Source organism: Globicephala melas, chromosome 10, assembly GCF_963455315.2.
Source record: "Globicephala melas chromosome 10, mGloMel1.2, whole genome shotgun sequence".
NCBI classification, from domain to species: Eukaryota; Metazoa; Chordata; class Mammalia; order Artiodactyla; family Delphinidae; genus Globicephala; species Globicephala melas.
In genome coordinates, this window is record NC_083323.1 from 53,276,375 (window position 1) to 53,293,191 (window position 16,817).

General features: G+C 33.0%; 1 protein-coding gene across 5 annotated transcripts in view; it reads right to left on the minus strand.

The window, feature by feature from the left end:
* Positions 1-426: 426 nt before the first annotated feature.
* Positions 427-16,817, minus strand: part of USP15 (ubiquitin specific peptidase 15) — a 127,596-nt gene continuing 111,205 nt past the window's right edge. For 4 of the 5 annotated variants that reach the window (XM_030866423.2, XM_030866422.2, XM_060305779.2 and 1 more), the window contains 11 exons: positions 15,060-15,143; positions 14,875-14,969; positions 14,586-14,777; positions 13,561-13,676; positions 13,106-13,378; positions 12,657-12,727; positions 12,192-12,307; positions 11,424-11,573; positions 9,331-9,434; positions 5,943-6,031; positions 427-2,399 (listed from right to left, as the gene is read on the minus strand). In XM_030866423.2, the coding sequence (XP_030722283.1) occupies positions 2,217-2,399; positions 5,943-6,031; positions 9,331-9,434; positions 11,424-11,573; positions 12,192-12,307; positions 12,657-12,727; positions 13,106-13,378; positions 13,561-13,676; positions 14,586-14,777; positions 14,875-14,969; positions 15,060-15,143 (1,473 nt within the window). In that variant the 3' untranslated portion in view covers positions 427-2,216. Of the gene's footprint in view, positions 2,400-5,942; positions 6,032-9,330; positions 9,435-11,423; positions 11,574-12,191; positions 12,324-12,656; positions 12,728-13,105; positions 13,379-13,560; positions 13,677-14,585; positions 14,778-14,874; positions 14,970-15,059; positions 15,144-16,817 lie in introns of those variants that run through there. The other variant, XM_030866426.2, reaches the window with a different exon arrangement.

Consider the following 16,817-nt stretch of genomic DNA (forward strand, 5'->3'; position numbering starts at 1 on the left):
TTCTTTCAGTGGGAATATAAGTTAATCACAGGAAAAAGGAATGGTCCCTATGGACAACTAGGGTAGAGACTACAATCTAGAGCTAGAAAAAATTTTGTCTTTTCTTTAAACCTCAGAAAAATGGAAATAAAGTTTGCTAGTTGGTAGGTAGCAGAAAGACTGCAAACTCTGTGAGCACAGGAATATTTGATTACTGCTAAATCTCAAGACTCTAGATTAGTAGGTATACAAACAAACATTTGCTCAATGACTAAATATTTAAACTGAAAACGTCAACTTTAAAACATGTCCTTAACAGTAGTATTTACTTAGCTATGACATGCTTTTCTTTCTATTTTTAACGGTATAACTAAAAAGTCTATGGTCACCTACCATAAAATAGAGGATTTTTATTAAAAGATTCAGAGTAAGAAATAAAAGACTAAATAAGGCCTTGAATAGCTTTATTGAAATCTGTATAAATAAACATGCACATTTCAAATGTAAACGCAAGTGAACTCAAGTGCAGACAAAATTTTAACCTCTGTCATGCAGGAGGTTAGTTTACATTAAAAAAAAAAAAAAAGAAAGAAAAAAAGAAAGAAAAAAAGAAAAGAAAAGAAAAGAAGAGAAAAAAGGAAAAACCCAAAGCAGCTTTAAAAATACCAGGATGAAAAACCAGCTTTAATATCACGGTATAAAGCAAAGCCATGATCAACATACCTCATTTATCCTGGTCAAATGCATTTCTCTTTCACTTTTAAATGCTAACATAAATAAATAATTTACCAAAATGTGCACTCACAGAGTGAACTTTTATTTACAATACACAATTTATAATCTATTGTATTTGATTAGTTCAAGTGAAGAACATTATACTTTTTGCTTTAATAACAGTGGGACACAAAGCAATTTCTCAGGTAGTCGATATGTGAAATGTGCCCCAGCATTTATTTTCTATTAAAGGCAGTATTGTATGCCAACTGACAATACATTCTTTCAACTAGATCAAAGGGAAAAAGCAGCAAATGAAAAATGTTTCAAATGTTCACACATATTTTTGGCATCCTGGATCCTTGAATGTGGTGAACTAAAATAAAATTCAAGGTTTGTATACTTTATATACTGTACAGGTTCTGACTCTGGAACATGCAAATGCCAATTCTCTTGTAACAAGTTACCTTCTGAGAAAAGCTGTAAGGCTATGGTGAATTCCATCAGGAACACACAAAGAAAGTTAACAGACCTACCTGTAAAGCCAATTGTCCATTAGTGATTTAAAGGCCAGTATATGAAAAAAAATTCTCATCTAAGCTTGATGTAATTATTACTATGGATACAGAATACTATTAAGTTTGTCCTTATATTACAATACTTGGGAGAGCTGAAAGTTGCCAAATTACCAAAAAATGGGGTAGAGAAAAACAGACAGCCAAAATTTTAATTTTGGACCAACACCAGATTAAAGATATGCATTTTAAAGCAAGTCAAAAAGAATTTGAATATCTAGGGATAGATCCCAATAGCAGTAAAAAATACTTACATTTAACTGAAAAGTGACTTTCGATGAAGTGTGAAATCTAGAACCTGTTTCCACAGTAGTAATAAGATGAACATAACATTCTGGATTTTTTATGATACTACAAAAGGAAATAACTTTTTCAAGATTATTTCTTGTATCATGATTTGGTTTTATAACAGGCCCACATTGACTACCAGGTAAAGATTTGAAAATTTGGTTTTCCAAGAATACTACTGCAGTATTTATGCCACATGGATACCGCAGCTAAATATCATAGTAGTATATGTGGCAGCTTAATGCACATGAATTAATTATCCAAAAACTAAGTTCAGCCAGTTTTCTTGCAGTATTATTTGAGCAAAATAAATGACCAACATCCACAAATTTAACGTTTGTCATCAATTAACTCACATCCAAAAAATTAAAGAAAACATAATTCATCAAAACAGCAGCAAACTTAAAAGGGATTTATTTGTGATTTCCTATATATATTTAGCTTGTAAATACAAGACTGTAAATGTATTAAGAGACAATTTCTGTTAAAGTTTTCATTGTGTTTCACTTCAAGTACTGCACAAGTTAAAATCTGATAAAGGATTTACATTCAGTTATCTGAAACTCCCCATCTCAGACTTTTGTTTAATGTGGTGGGTAACTTCATCATTTTGATACCACCAGCAGGAAAGTCTCTCTTTTATGGCTTCTAGGACTTTCATTAGTTAGTGTGCATACAGTTTTCGTTTTCTATATCATTGTCATTATCATTGCTATCTTCATCACTTTCTAATGGGATGCCTGTGGCAGCTGAAGCACCTTTAGTTTCTCGGTCAAGAGGAAAAAAGCCAGTTCCACTGAAAGTGTCTTGCCTCTGGTAGAAGAGTACATATGCTGCTTTGGACTGTTAAAACAAACAAAAAAAAGAATGTTAAAATGGTTATGATTCTTAAAGGTAACATTAAATACAGTATGAATTTTTAGCTGGTAACCAATTTTGGTGACAGGACATAAATCAAGAAAACCACACATGGTCAAATGGGGGTTACTAAAACTGAGTAAATATAAGATGACTTCTATATATAAAGGAAAAATGGTCACTGGATTTAACATTTTTTATTCTCTTCTAAGTTAGCTGGATAGATAAATAAATCCAACTGTATCACAGATTAACCTAGTTACTCTAAAATGAAATAGAATTCTATGCTTTCTTCCCTTCTGTCTCTAAGAAAAAGGTAAGCTTCTTTCTAATAGTAATAACTTCATTCTGTATTTGCTCTAGATTCTAACTTTTCTTACCATCTTAATTTAAGGATATTGCTCCATCAATCATCACTATCTTTAATGAGTTCTTATCTACTGGACTTTTGGGCATAAAAAATACTTAAGTCTTTTCCCATCATAAATCCCTCTCCATTCTACCTCTTCTTCTAGCTGCCATATACCTCTTCCTCTTCCTCACAGCCAGGCTGGAGACAGAAAATCTAATATTCATCATTCACTCTCACGTACACTCCTCAATTCAATGTGACTGCCGCAACCATTCTAATGAAATGGCTTTCACTAGGCTCAAAAACCTCCTATTAACAAATTAAATGGATGCCTTTTTTAGCTAATCTTTCTGTAGCATTTAATGCTTTATTACTCCTCTTTCCTGCATAAAAGCATTTTTGGCTTCTGTTACACCACTTTTCCTTAGATCTTCCATCTCTACAGTTTCTTCTACTTTTCTGTGGGCTCTTTAAATGCTGACCTTCAAAAAAAATCATGTTCTGTCCTCAGCCTACTGCTCTTTCTCAATCTGTATCTTCCCATAGGTGACTCATTCGAAACTATGGTTTTAACTGCTACCTAAGACAGACAATTCAGATTTATAACTGAAGCCAGATCTCACCCTTGAGTTAACTCACCCTAGTTCTATTAGTCCCATTTCCAAATGGAAATTTCCACATAGCTATTATACATGTATCTCAAACTTCACAGCAAATTTTCTTCCTACGTTTACTACCTTAGTGAATGTTGACGAGTCATCTTCATCTTCTCCCTCTCTACATCTTTATATCTAATCTTAATCAAGTTCTATTACTTCTATCCATTAAGTAGCTCACAAATCCATTCTCCCTTTGTCTATATACTTACTACCACTACTTTAAATTTAGAAGCTCTTGTTGCTTAACTTACATGACAGCCTCCTTTCCTCTGGAGACAATAATGACCTTTCTGCTTCTTTACTCAGTGCCCTCCAACCTGTCTTCTAAAGTGTTTGTAAGACATGTTAAGATGCAAATTTAATAATGTTCTTCTATTACTTAACAACCATCCAATATTTCTTACAAACTTTAAGAAAAGGTCTAGGGCTTCCCCAGTGGTGCAGTGGTTGAGAGTCCGCCTGCCGATGCAGGGGACACGGGTTCGTGTCCCGGTCCGGGAAGATCCCACATGCCGCGGAGCGGCTGGGCCTGTGACCCATGGCCGCTGAGCCTGTGCTCCGCAACGGGAGAGGCCACAACAGTGAGAGGCCCGCGTACCGCAAAAAAAAAAAAAAAAAAAAAAAAGGTCTAAACAACGAAAAATGTCATCTTTCTTGATCTGAGTGCTAGGTTTAGCCCCAGCCTAATTTCTGCTCCATATCCCCAACAAGAGTCTTTCCTTTCAGTAACACCAAATTATTTGCTGTTCCCCTAAATGCTATATTCTGTCATGCCTCCTTGCTTTTGTAGGTACTGTTCTTTTTGCCTAGAATACCTTTGCATCTTTTGTCTCATTTACTACTATTTGTATCTGTAACTCAGGTCAAACACCACTTTCTCTATGCAAACTTCCCTGCACTGGCCCTGTCTCCTTAAACCCCAAATCAGTTGAGACAGATGCCTCCAACCTATACAGCCAAGATACTTAATAGTAATTATTATATACAATTGTCAATTCATTTCTCATCACCTTTAGATTGTAAGCCTCTTGAAATCACAGATAGCTGTCTTTTAACCTTGTTTAGAATAAAGCGCTATATATAGAAGGTACTCAAGTACCTGTTGACTAAATGAAGAATTGTCATTGTTAAAATGTAAGGTAACATCAAATTCACTTACTGTATATAAACAAGATATATTATTTATTTGAAAGCAAGATTAGGGCAGTGTTGTCAAATAGACTTTGAAGGACAATGTAGGCAACTTCAGGATGTTTTGTGTTGGTAGATTAAAAAGGAGAACAGAATTGAAAAGTGAGGGATATGATATGAAATTAGAAGTCTAAATATAAACTGAAAATGTAGTTAACTTAGGCATATACACATTTTAAAAAATATTAAAATATTAAGAGTTCAAAAGTCTTTTTGTTCTTTGTTACAGCTGTAGGGAGATAAGCAACGGTACATAATTTAATATATAAATATATATAAATTATATACACATACATAGATAAAAATATGAAACATCTACAGAGAAACAATTCAAAATAATTTCATATCTGTTCATCCAATGACCAATTAAAACTATGCCAGTAATTGGGCTCAGAAATTTATTAATTTATTAAATTGAACAATTTTAGTTGAAGACCTTTAAAGCATTATAAACTAAAAAAGTAAAAAACTAGTATCTGCCCTCAAAGAATATATAATTTGAATCATGAAATAAAGTAAAGCAGTCAGTGCTCCCCCAACATCACCAGAAAACCTCTGTATAGGAAATATCATCACATAAGCAAATACCTTAATTCTCATACTTTGTAATACTGTCATCAATAAGTAAAATATACAGAAAGGCAAAATTTATAGAATAATAAATTCTTATCAAGCAATTCTTAGTTTTCTTCTTAGAACATACCAGTTGTCTGTTCATCAATCCATATCTGATAATAAAAATGTGCTCTGATGGGAAACAAAACAAATGCCAGTATTTTGGCTCCAGCTGTGGCTGATAAACTGATGCACGTGTGACTAGATGTTAACTTCCTAATTTTTCTACTATTCAGAAAACATCAAAGTAACAAATACACAGCATTAATTTTTTTAAAATCTGTAATCTGTTTTATATAACTATATCATTTTGAGTTTGAATATGTAATTGTCAGAAAGGATAAGACTTTAAAAATCTGAGGTATGGTAAGGCCCTTAAAGATTTGTTTTTTTTTCTACTTTAGCATTCTGACTTTAAGCAGTCAATGTCTAGAATGTCTGAGCCTATTTTTCAGGGGAAAATGTAATATTTTCATTAGAACTCTCCAGTTTTCATGTTGAAAACCAGAAAAATTTTCATGTTTCAACTTATGCTTCTGTTAGTGGGCAAATTTAGTAGACAGATTTCCACTTAGAGGACAATTTTACATTTCTTTAAAGCAGAGCAAGTCTCTCACCTATTAGAATTGCTAGAATATAGACTATAGTGTTCCATGGGCCCCTTTTAAAACAGTAGATTCCTTGATTTTCAGGAATAAAAGACACACTTACCACAATCTGGTCTTCAGATGCAGTTGAGACACTACTGTCATCAAAGTAGTACCATTTTCCATCATCTTTATTTTTTGCGAAAGCAGTATCTAATGAAAAAATATAATCGCTTCTGTGACTTAAATGAGCTGTGGTTTCCTGGGAGGGAACCCTCAAAACTTTAAAACCATCTAATACAGGGAATACCTATTAAAATTACATGATAATCATCTATATAAGACCTGTCTATCATGTATTTAACTGATTCCAATGATTAAAGGTTTTTAGAATAATTTCCTACAAACTAGAAGCCTACAATACTTTCATATAAGTTGAAATATGTGACTTTTTTCATCCCAGGCACAAACAGGACAGATTTATTATTTTTTAATTCACAGAATAACAATACTAATGACAATAACTTGTGATTAACATTTATGTAGTGCTTCTGGTGTATCAGGCACAGTGCTATGCACTTTACATGTATTATCTCAAAAGAAGGTACTATGATTACTATTCTTCTGATTTTAGAGATGGGGAAAGGGAGGCATCAAGAGAAGTTTAATTTGTCCAACAGTATAGCGGTTAGGTAGCAGAGTCAGGATTTAAACTCAGGCCTGTTTCTGATTCCAAAGTTTGAATTTTCAACCAAAATTTAAATTTTCTATGACTAATATTTTTCCAACAATATTATCTCATTGATTTGTAGAGGTTTTTACACCAGAATCTTTTCCAGTCTTTAACAAAAGTACAGAGCAAAGGAAAGGTAAAAAACGATCAATTGATCTGCACAAATTTTAAAGATCTACTTTATCTTTAAGTTAAAAAAAAAAATGCCCACTGCTCCCATCCATACTTTGTATAAACTATCCAGTAACTGAGGAAACAAAGTTGCAAAATGTACTCAAAACAATTATTTGCTGTCATAGTTTCTAAAAAGTGACTTTATAGGCTTTGTCTTCTAAATAGTTCTACCCCTCTTAAACAAAATTATTGTTCTTTTGGATGGAGCCCAATATGGATTATAAATTTGTCAATCTGAAATCAAGACCACCACACTCCCAAATTTAAAGAAACATATTTTCAGACCAATAAGTCTAAAAATAAAAAGATAAGATTTAACAATAATATAGATTTATAAGAGACAAATCTAACAAAAAGGCACACAGAGTTTGCAAATGAAATCATGGTATCAAAAGAAAGCTAAATTAATATTTGTAATTCTGAGAAAAAGACAAAACGAAAAATGAATATCAAATTCTGGTAAAAGGAACAATAGAGAAAGAAGAGCTACCCATTTTAAACATAAATGCAACTAATAATGCAAAAGAATTAATAAAACTGTTAGAAGAAACAGATAAATCAACACTTCAGTAGGAGTCCTGACAAATTCCTCTCAGAAAAAGAATGAACATCAAAAATAACCAGAGATAGTAATGATTTGCATACAACTGATCAGATTAACTGTAACGGAAATATAGAACTCTATGCTTAAATGGGGAATATGTATGCTTTTCAAGTACACAAACATTTAAGGAACAGACCATATATTAAGCCCCATGGAAGCCCTAATAAACTCCTAGGATTAATATAATATAGATAATGCCCCTAAATGCTATGAAATAAAATTAAAATTAAGAAACAAAGGACAGCTTTATAAAACCATATATTTGAAAAAGCATATAATGAGATAATCTTGGGATAATCAGAAAATTATAAAGGAAACTAAAGACATATATAGAATTGAAAGACAATGAATACTACATTTCAATATTTACGGAATAGTGATAAAGGAATATTTAAAGGGAAATCTACAGCTTTAATTATAGCCTTCAATAGAGGGGAACAAAAGGAAAACAAAAAGTTAATAAGCATTCAACACAAGAAGCTGGAAAAAGAGAAACAGAGCAAACCCAAATTAACAAGAAGAAAAATATATCAAAGGGAAGAGAAGAAATCAATGAGATAGAATACATACATGTATAACAATAAGAAAAATGTAATAAAATAGAAAGCTAATTCTTTGACAAGACAGAAAAGAACAAAAAAGGGACAAAAATACAGCACAAGGGCTTCCCTGGTGGCACAGTGGTTGAGAGTCTGCCTGCCAATGCAGGGGACACAAGTTCGTGCCCCGGTCCGGGAAGATCCCACATGCCGCGGAGCGGCTGGGCCTGTGACCCATGGCCGCTGAGCCTGTGCGTCCGGAGCCTGTGCTCCGCAACGGGAGAGGCCACAACAGTGAAAGGCCCGCGTAACGCAAAAAAAAAAAAAAAAAAAAAAAAAAAATACAGCACAAGAGTATTACAAACAACTACTCTCAAATATACTGGAAAACATATATTTTTAGAAAAATGGAGAATGCCAAAATGTACACATTTTGGAAAAAGAAAACTGAATATACTTCAGTAAGCATGACATAAATAGAAAAATTTATGACTGTAAAGCCCAGATAGTTTTACAGGTGAATTCTACTAGACTTTCATGAATAGTTAATTCCTACATTATACTAGCTGCCCCAGGAAATAGAAAAAGTGTAAAGTATCCCAGCCTGTTTCATTAGGCTAGACTGTAATCTTGATTCCAAAGTAAGAACAACATAAAAAAATTGCAGTATCATTTCATTTATGAATTAAATTTTAACAATCCTAAATAAAATCAGCTAACCAAATCCAACTGGGTATACTAAAAAATACTTCAAGACTAGGATTTATCCCAGAATGCAATGCTGGTTCAACAGAAAAACCTATCAATTGGAGAGCACAGACTGGTATAACCGTCCTGGAGAGCCATCTCACAGTACTTTACTCTATAACCCAGCAGTCTTACATCTGGGTATGTAGCTCAATGAAATTCTCACGTAGGAGACCATAATGATGTTTATTGCTCTTGTGGTGGTAGAAAGTTAAAGGTAATTTGGATGTCCACCATGAAGCAAATAGAGAAATAAAATATGGTAGATATATAAATCATGAGTGGTTAGAAGCAATGAGTTAAATTGACACAAAGTAATATGGAGAAGTCTTAAGTGTCAAGAGAGAAAAGTAAGATCCACAGCAGAGTAACAATCATGTAAATTAACAATGATGCACGATTCAGGAGAGCTCATACATCAAACAAGTTCGAAACGGAAGGGGAAGGAGAATGGGGAAGGACAGGAGCTCTGAATGGACCAGTGATTTCCTGTGCTTTGAACTATGGAGTATGATTAACTCAATCCTCTACTCTTGATGTTAAAAAAAAAAAGGTTCAAAAGCTGATTCATTCATTAATCAATATCTATTGAATGACTACTATATGTAAGACACATCTCACATTTTCCCTTTAAGAAGTAATAAATACCTTAAGGAAAAAAGTCTGGAGTTATCAAACACCATGATTTTAGTGAAACGGTAAACTATCAACTTACAGTGTCCTCCTCCCATCCCTCCATAGTGGTTGGAAACAGCAATCAAATTATAGCGGCAAGGACCTGCATTTGGGTTAATTAGGAATTCCGACATATCCAAATCACTGTTTAAAAAAGAGATCAAGTTAGTTTTATGTTTTTCCCTAAATGTAATGAATTCTACTCTCCTTTGTCAGTGTTGTTTGACTCTCATTTAAGTGTATTCCCATCTATCTATCTCACTAAAGAAATTACTAAGAGCCAAATAACTTTATAAAACAAATTATATAAATACCCTTGAGATTTGAATGTTTTGGCAAAAATTTTCTTAGGGATTGAGAATTTAAAAATTCTCCAATGATTGTTGTTATTCAGATTAATGTTTTCATGCTAATACATTTCTCTCTTAGTATATGAGGAAATACAGACATCACCATTTACCATTTGGGTTCTTTTATTTTTTAAAGTCATTTTCAGAAATGATTTATTTAAGGAAGAATAAAGGGACAGTGAAAAACAACTTTTTTAGAAATTTTATCATAATTTAAATATAAGTATATATTTAAATATAACCCCAATATCTATTCTATATTTTTCAGGTTTTGATGACCTCTGTAACCTAAACGGGTAACATTCTCTGCAATACAACCCACTGTTTATATAATCTAGCATGCATGAAACTGGAATATGACCATTTTATAGCTTATCATTATTTCTGGTTATTCTTCTTGTATTTACATAATTAAAAAGCAATTATGATTCTAAATTTCAAATACAGCTCTAAAAGGTCCTAGCTTATCATTACTTTTGTTTCATCTTGTACTCACATTTTCAAAATGCTGTATTCTTGAAAACTTTGATGGCTCATAATTTTGTTTTGTTAAAGAGAAAATTAGCATTTTTTGTTCTATAATTGCAAAACGTTTTCAATTTTAAATTTATAAACACCAATTAGAATAAGCAATCCAAAGAATGTTTTCAATATTACATCACCTATTTCCTTCTAATCACCTCTGCATGCACACACACCTGCCTTCAGTATTTGTTTACTTACTAACTGTATTAAGTAAATTTGGTGCACAAATATCATGAAATATGAAAGAATACTACCAATTTTTTTTTAGCGAAATGGGAGAGTAGCATGTTCTTGTCACAAGATAGCGTGTGATAAAGTCCTGGACTCCATGAATGAAGATACACTATTCCCTTTTTGTCCTTCTGAATTCTCAATTATGTTTAGTGAAAGCTTAAAAGAAAAACAAAAAAGGCTACCAAGATGCTGTCTCCAGACTTCTTTACACATTTTTACAAATAGGATGTCATACTCTGGATGCTGCAATAAGAATACTGAAGGATGACAATAGGGATGACTTACTACATTACTGCATCATCCTCCTTCTAAGCAATTCCATTATTCTGTTTTTACATTAGTCTTTTTAAAAAATCATTTAGAAATAATTGAGGATTAATGATGAAATAAGTCCTGGGAAAAAGAAAATCACTAAGATCCCATGAAGTATCTTAGATTTATAAACAGGGCCAGTGAACTCATAAGATAATGTAACATAGAAAGAGTCTTACTCTGTTTTTTTAAAAAATATATTTTCTCTTTGATCTTTGAAAGATCTCTTAAGAAGGAATAAAAATTGTTACCGATCCATACAAATTGTCAGAAGTACCCAAAAATACACTCAAAAACTGAGATTGGACGCTAAAAAAACAAACGAGCAAATATAACAAAACAGAAACAGACTCACAGATACAGAGAACAAACTGGTGGTTGCCAGAGGGAAGAAGGTGGGGGGATGGGTGAAAAAGGTGAAGGGGATTAAGAGGTACAAACTACTAGTTATAAAATAAGTCAAAGAGACTTAGTATGTAGCACAGAAAATATAGTCAGTAGTATTATAATAATTTTGTATGCTGTGTAAGGTATAAAAACATCAAATCACTATGCTGTACACATGAAACCAATATAATATTTAAAGTCAACTATATGTAAAAGTAAATAGACAAAAAAAAAAACAACCCCCTAAGATTTGTGTGCAAAGTTACCTAATGTCTAAAAAAAAGCTAGAGGTGCCCAATGTTTATGAAGCACAATCAGAACTTACTTGATAGGAAAATCAACTAAGGTATCCAACTTGTCTCTCATGTATCGACTGTAAGAAAATCGCTTGAGATGTACCACAAGTACTGGAGGCAGGGACCATAAATCTAATTTCTTTGTGGCTTGCTGATGTTCTTTACAATTTGGACAATACCTAAAAATAAAGGGAAATATTTAAAGCTTGTTAGAGATAATGTTAGAGGTAATATTAGGTAATGCCTAATATATAACAGATAGGAACTTCTATTTTTATCATCAATAGATTTTCCAAATAGATTTAACTATTAAAAATGAATATGTAAATAAGTATTCAAAGAAATAATGAGGGCTAGATTATTTACATTACAGTATGCTAAAAAGACATGGATGTATTATAAAACTGTGCTGAGATACAGGCATTAGAAAAATCTCAAAACTTCTGGACTCTAATGGAATTAGTAATACCACAAAACATATTGTGATTCTCCTAAAAAAGCTTCTCTTGAAATAGCTGCACAGCTAAAAGTTCTTGGGAAAATGTAACTAAAATTAATTATTCACAGTAAAATGGCTATTATGGAAAATATAGTAACAAAATTAAAGCTTAACATTATAATAATACTTTTAAAGACATTTTCATCCCTCTTAATACATTATTAGCAGATAAAGAAATGCTTATTGTTAAAAATATCAAAGGGAATTTAATTATCACTTTTTCAATTTGATGTACCACATACCTCAGTATAAATCCTTAAAAAATAATTAGAAACAATTATTTAATATTGTCTCTTACCAGGGATCTTCAGCACCCAGCTTTTCTTTTGTTGTAAAAAGCTCAATGCAATCTTTTAATTTCACAAAGGGTTTTTTAGGAGGTTTGTATTCCACACTTTCATGTTTTTCAAAATCCTAAAGAGAAGTATTTCTTGAGTTAAGAAAACAAATGAAACAAAACTCATTTTAGTGATACCATATTACTATGAATAGTAATGAAAAACTCCTAAATGTTCTCAAAAAAAAAATCAAAGCATATTTCAGCTGAGATTTACACTACACTTCTAATAATTCCTGTATACACACCTATATGGACAACCAGGAAGTTTAAACAGAAAGCAGTTTCAAAACCAACAAGGCTTTTCTCTTTTAGCACATAACCAATTTTTTACTGCAAAATAAACATAGCTGGTAGAAGCAAAAGAGTATAACAAAACAGTGTGATCAACAGGGAAAGATAAAGAAGGAATGATTGATGACTTACCTCAGCAGCATTTTCATCAAAATATCTTTTTTTCAAATCAGGATCCCAATCCAAAGCAAGAAAAGATCTTTCTAAGGTGGAAAACATATTTTTTCTTTAAGATTTAATATGCCTTAATGTTAAAAACGAATATATTTTAATGTTAAGATATATACCAGAATAAACAAATAGCAGTCTCTTCTACTTGCACTAGGTGATCAGGGTAAATAGCTGTTTCCAAGCCATTAAGATACTTTAGAGCTAAAAAAAACTTAAGCATAAGTCCAACCTTCATTTAATAAACACCGACATGTGTTTTAGTATACTTAGAAATGAAGGCTTTTCATTTAAAAATGTAGATAGATACATAAATGTTATTTTTCATGATAGTGTTGAATTTCATGGTTTCACCTAAAAATAGTAACACGCGCTCAAGTTTAGTGTTTAAGCCATTTTCCACAAATACTTACCATCTAGCCTAAGCTGCCTATCATCAAATCTTATATGCCTGGTATCATCTTTGATGTAGTTGATATCAGTATTGCCTAAGTTGTTGAACTGGAATGTAAACAATCGTTTTTTGTGTCCCATGAGTTGACCTTTGCAAGTTTCCTCAGTACATAATCCATTTTCAGAATCATTATCTCCTCCAACTGAATCTTCAGACTGACTGTTTTCATTCTCAGAGGGAAGTTCTTGATCCTGGCTGGATTCATCATCTGGCTCATCTGTTTCCATTTCACCTAAAATTAGATATTAGAAATCTTTAAATAAACCCAATGTTACATTTAAAACTTATTAATACTAACACTATTTTTCCCAGGCTTGCAAATATTGTTTAGTTCCTTAATCCCCATCCTCTTAATTTTTCTCTGCAGCAATAACCCAAGTGAAAAGTTTTTACAATTTAATAGGGAAGTCTTACTTGGTGAGCCTTCTTCATGTATGCCATTTGGGCCATTCCCATTAATATTTTGGTCCTTACAGCAGTGTAGGGATCCTTCGGTTTCTTCAGAGTCAGTAGATATTTTGACATATCGGCTTAAATAAAATCAGAAATCAAACAAGTTCAGTTCTATAAAGGCAAAAACTTAAAAAAAAGTTTTTCATTCTTTTAATAAAACAAAATCTCTAAATACAATTAACAGTGGTCATTAGTGGATTCAATGATAAATTCAAACTCAAGATATGATACTGTAATCATTTGTGTTTGGCTGTCTTTATAAAAATAAGTTAATTTGTTACTTTTAGGGTTTTAACATCTTTCTTTTATATGTTAAAAGTTTGTGGCAAATAATTTCTTGACATAAAATTATTTTATAAAGATCCTCATTTAGATGATATATATATATTATTGCTAAGACCACTTATAGTTTATAATGTCATCTTTATGTATGGTTTATGGGACTACAATATTAAAATAGGTATGTAAGAAAGAAAACTAAATATGTTAGCTATAAAGGATAAAAGAAAGGGAGCAAATGGCATTCTTGATTACGTTATAATTCAAATCAAGGTTTTAGGAAAACAAAAAGGTGTTGCCTTGCAAAAGGATCAACCATGAAAGTTTATCCTTTTAAATAAAAATATTTATTAGTATGAGTTCTTGTTATCAGTATGAGCACGGTGTATAAAGAAATGAAGCACATGACATTTGTTATGATTTCAGAGTGCAAACATGATAAATTCCTATTTTCTTCCAACTGTAAACTTTTGGTGTAAAACAACTAAAAGAATTTATGCTTCCTGGGTTTAAAATTACCTCAGTAATGTGGTTTACATGATCAAGAAACTGGATTAGACTATAATGTGATTTCTTACGTTGCTACCCATCTAAACAAAGCTGAAATAATACAGACAACTAATTATATTCTGATAGTACCTTGCATGTTTACCTTTATTAGCTATTTAGTATTTTATTTTGTTAATGTAGACTTGTTTGGCACTTACCACATTCTCACAAGCAGAAGATTATAGAGTTTATCTTCAGTGTTGTTTCGTGGTACAGCCATAAGAAAAGGCTGACCAAAAAGTGAAGAACCAGTATGGTGGGTGTAACTTGAGTGTCTAAATTTTTCTCTCAGGCAAACAGGAATAATCACATGCTCTGTATCTTCTGTTCTATTGATGTTAATCTCAAACCTACAAGGATAAAATTGACTATAAACTCTGAAAATTTTATGATATTTCTTTTCAATTTTTTCTCAAGTAATATTTGCACAATAGATTTCATACTTACACATAAATATCATCCCGTTCCATAATACTACTAAGGTTTTCATCCATTGCAAATATTCTGTGAAATCTATGATTGTATATATCAGTAACTATCATCTAAAAGGAAATAAATTTCTATTAAGCTGGTTTTACAACAGTGAAAAACTAAATTCCAACTTACATACTTTAAACCCAGGAACATCCTACCTTATCTGCAGGTACTCCTGACAAAGCAGACAACGCTGTACAAAGATCAAGTATGTTTCCAATTTTGGGGACAACCACTTTGTACTAAAAAACAAAAAAAAATTAATACATTTATTACTTTGGAAAATATTCACTAGGTGAGATGGACCTTTTGGTTGCTTCCTCACATTCACGGTGGCATCTGGCTCACTGTGTCTTGTCTCCAATCTTGGCATCATCATGGGTGACAAAGTCCACATGGATGGTTTATCTTATTGTTCCCTGACTCCTCAATTCAAAGACCTACACTTGCTTCAACTGTAGTTCACTTCCTGGACCTTGCCATCTCCTGCACCACTTCTGACATCTTAGACTCTTAACTGTTTAATCACTATTTACTTTTCCTGGAAACTCATTCTTTCCTATTCTTGGCTTGCACTGAGATATCTAGTCCTTCTAATTCTCAATTTTCTCCTAGTTTATCAGCTCCCTACTATGTCCATGCCCTTCCACCCCCATGATTCATCCCTTTAACCACTCATTGCAAAAACTTTACTTTGTTATTCAGTTTTATTCCTGCTATACTTTCTCAGAGTTGTTCAGACTGCTGGAGTAAACTGCTCAACTTCAGAGACTGGTGTACTACAGACTCACAGTGCTCAATCTCAGCTGATCCTTCAACACCAGCCAGAAAGTCTTCTGTGTAGCCTTTATTCGCTTATTCTCTTATTTTTCTCAATAACTATTTAAAATCTTCACCATTTCTTAGGCTTTTAATTTTACCACTTCTCCCCTCACTATCAGCAGAATACCTATTTCACTGAGAAAAATATAGGCTACTGGATAGGAAAATCTCCAACTTACTGTTCCCCTTACAAACTTGAGTCTAAAAGGTCCTTTTCTCTGTCTCTTTTGACACAAGGAAAGAGAATCAGGTGTTACTCTTCCCCATTCAAGGCTAACACTGGTATCTATCCTTTTCTGCCTCCTCTAGAACAGGGGTCCCCAACCCCCGGGCCGCAGACCAGTACTGTTCCGCAGCCTGTTAGGAACCAGGCTGCACAGCAGGAGGTGAGCGAGCGAAGCTTCCTCTGCCACTCCCCATCGCTCCCCATCACTCCCCATCGCTCACATTACTGCCTGAGCCATCCCCCACCCCATCCCACCCTTGCCTCCATTCCGTGGAAAACCTGTCTTCCATGAAACCGGTCCCTGGTGCTAAAAAGGCTGGGGACCGCTGCTCTAGAACATAAGCCCAGCAATTATCCTTTATTTCATTTTATCTTGACTTATAAAAGCACTGAACTGTATACAAGTCTCAAAAAAACAAAACAGTCTCTCACTGTTTTCTAATAATTTTCCACTAATTATCTCCCTTTCTCCTCTGCTTTATAAATAACCTTGTAAAGTAATGTCTACACTGACTATCATAACTTCTTTATCTCTCATTCACTTATTTATCCACTCCTGGCTTTTGCCTTCACCTCTTTATTTAACCTGTTACCAAGGCTGTCAATACTATCATTTAACCAAATCTTTACCAGTCCTTACTTTATTGAACTCTCTGCAGCATTACTGCTGACCACTGCCTCCTTCAAAATTTTCCTCTCCCTCTGACACTACACTTCTTATTCTTTAATGTCCTGGTCACACCTTCTTTTGAGTAAAGAACTATCCTCTAGCATTATCCTTCAGAGTTTTATCCTCAGCCTTCTTGATTCTATATGCTTTCCTTAGACTAGGTGACAATATATCCCAGTTTGCTTTGGCGAGTCCTAG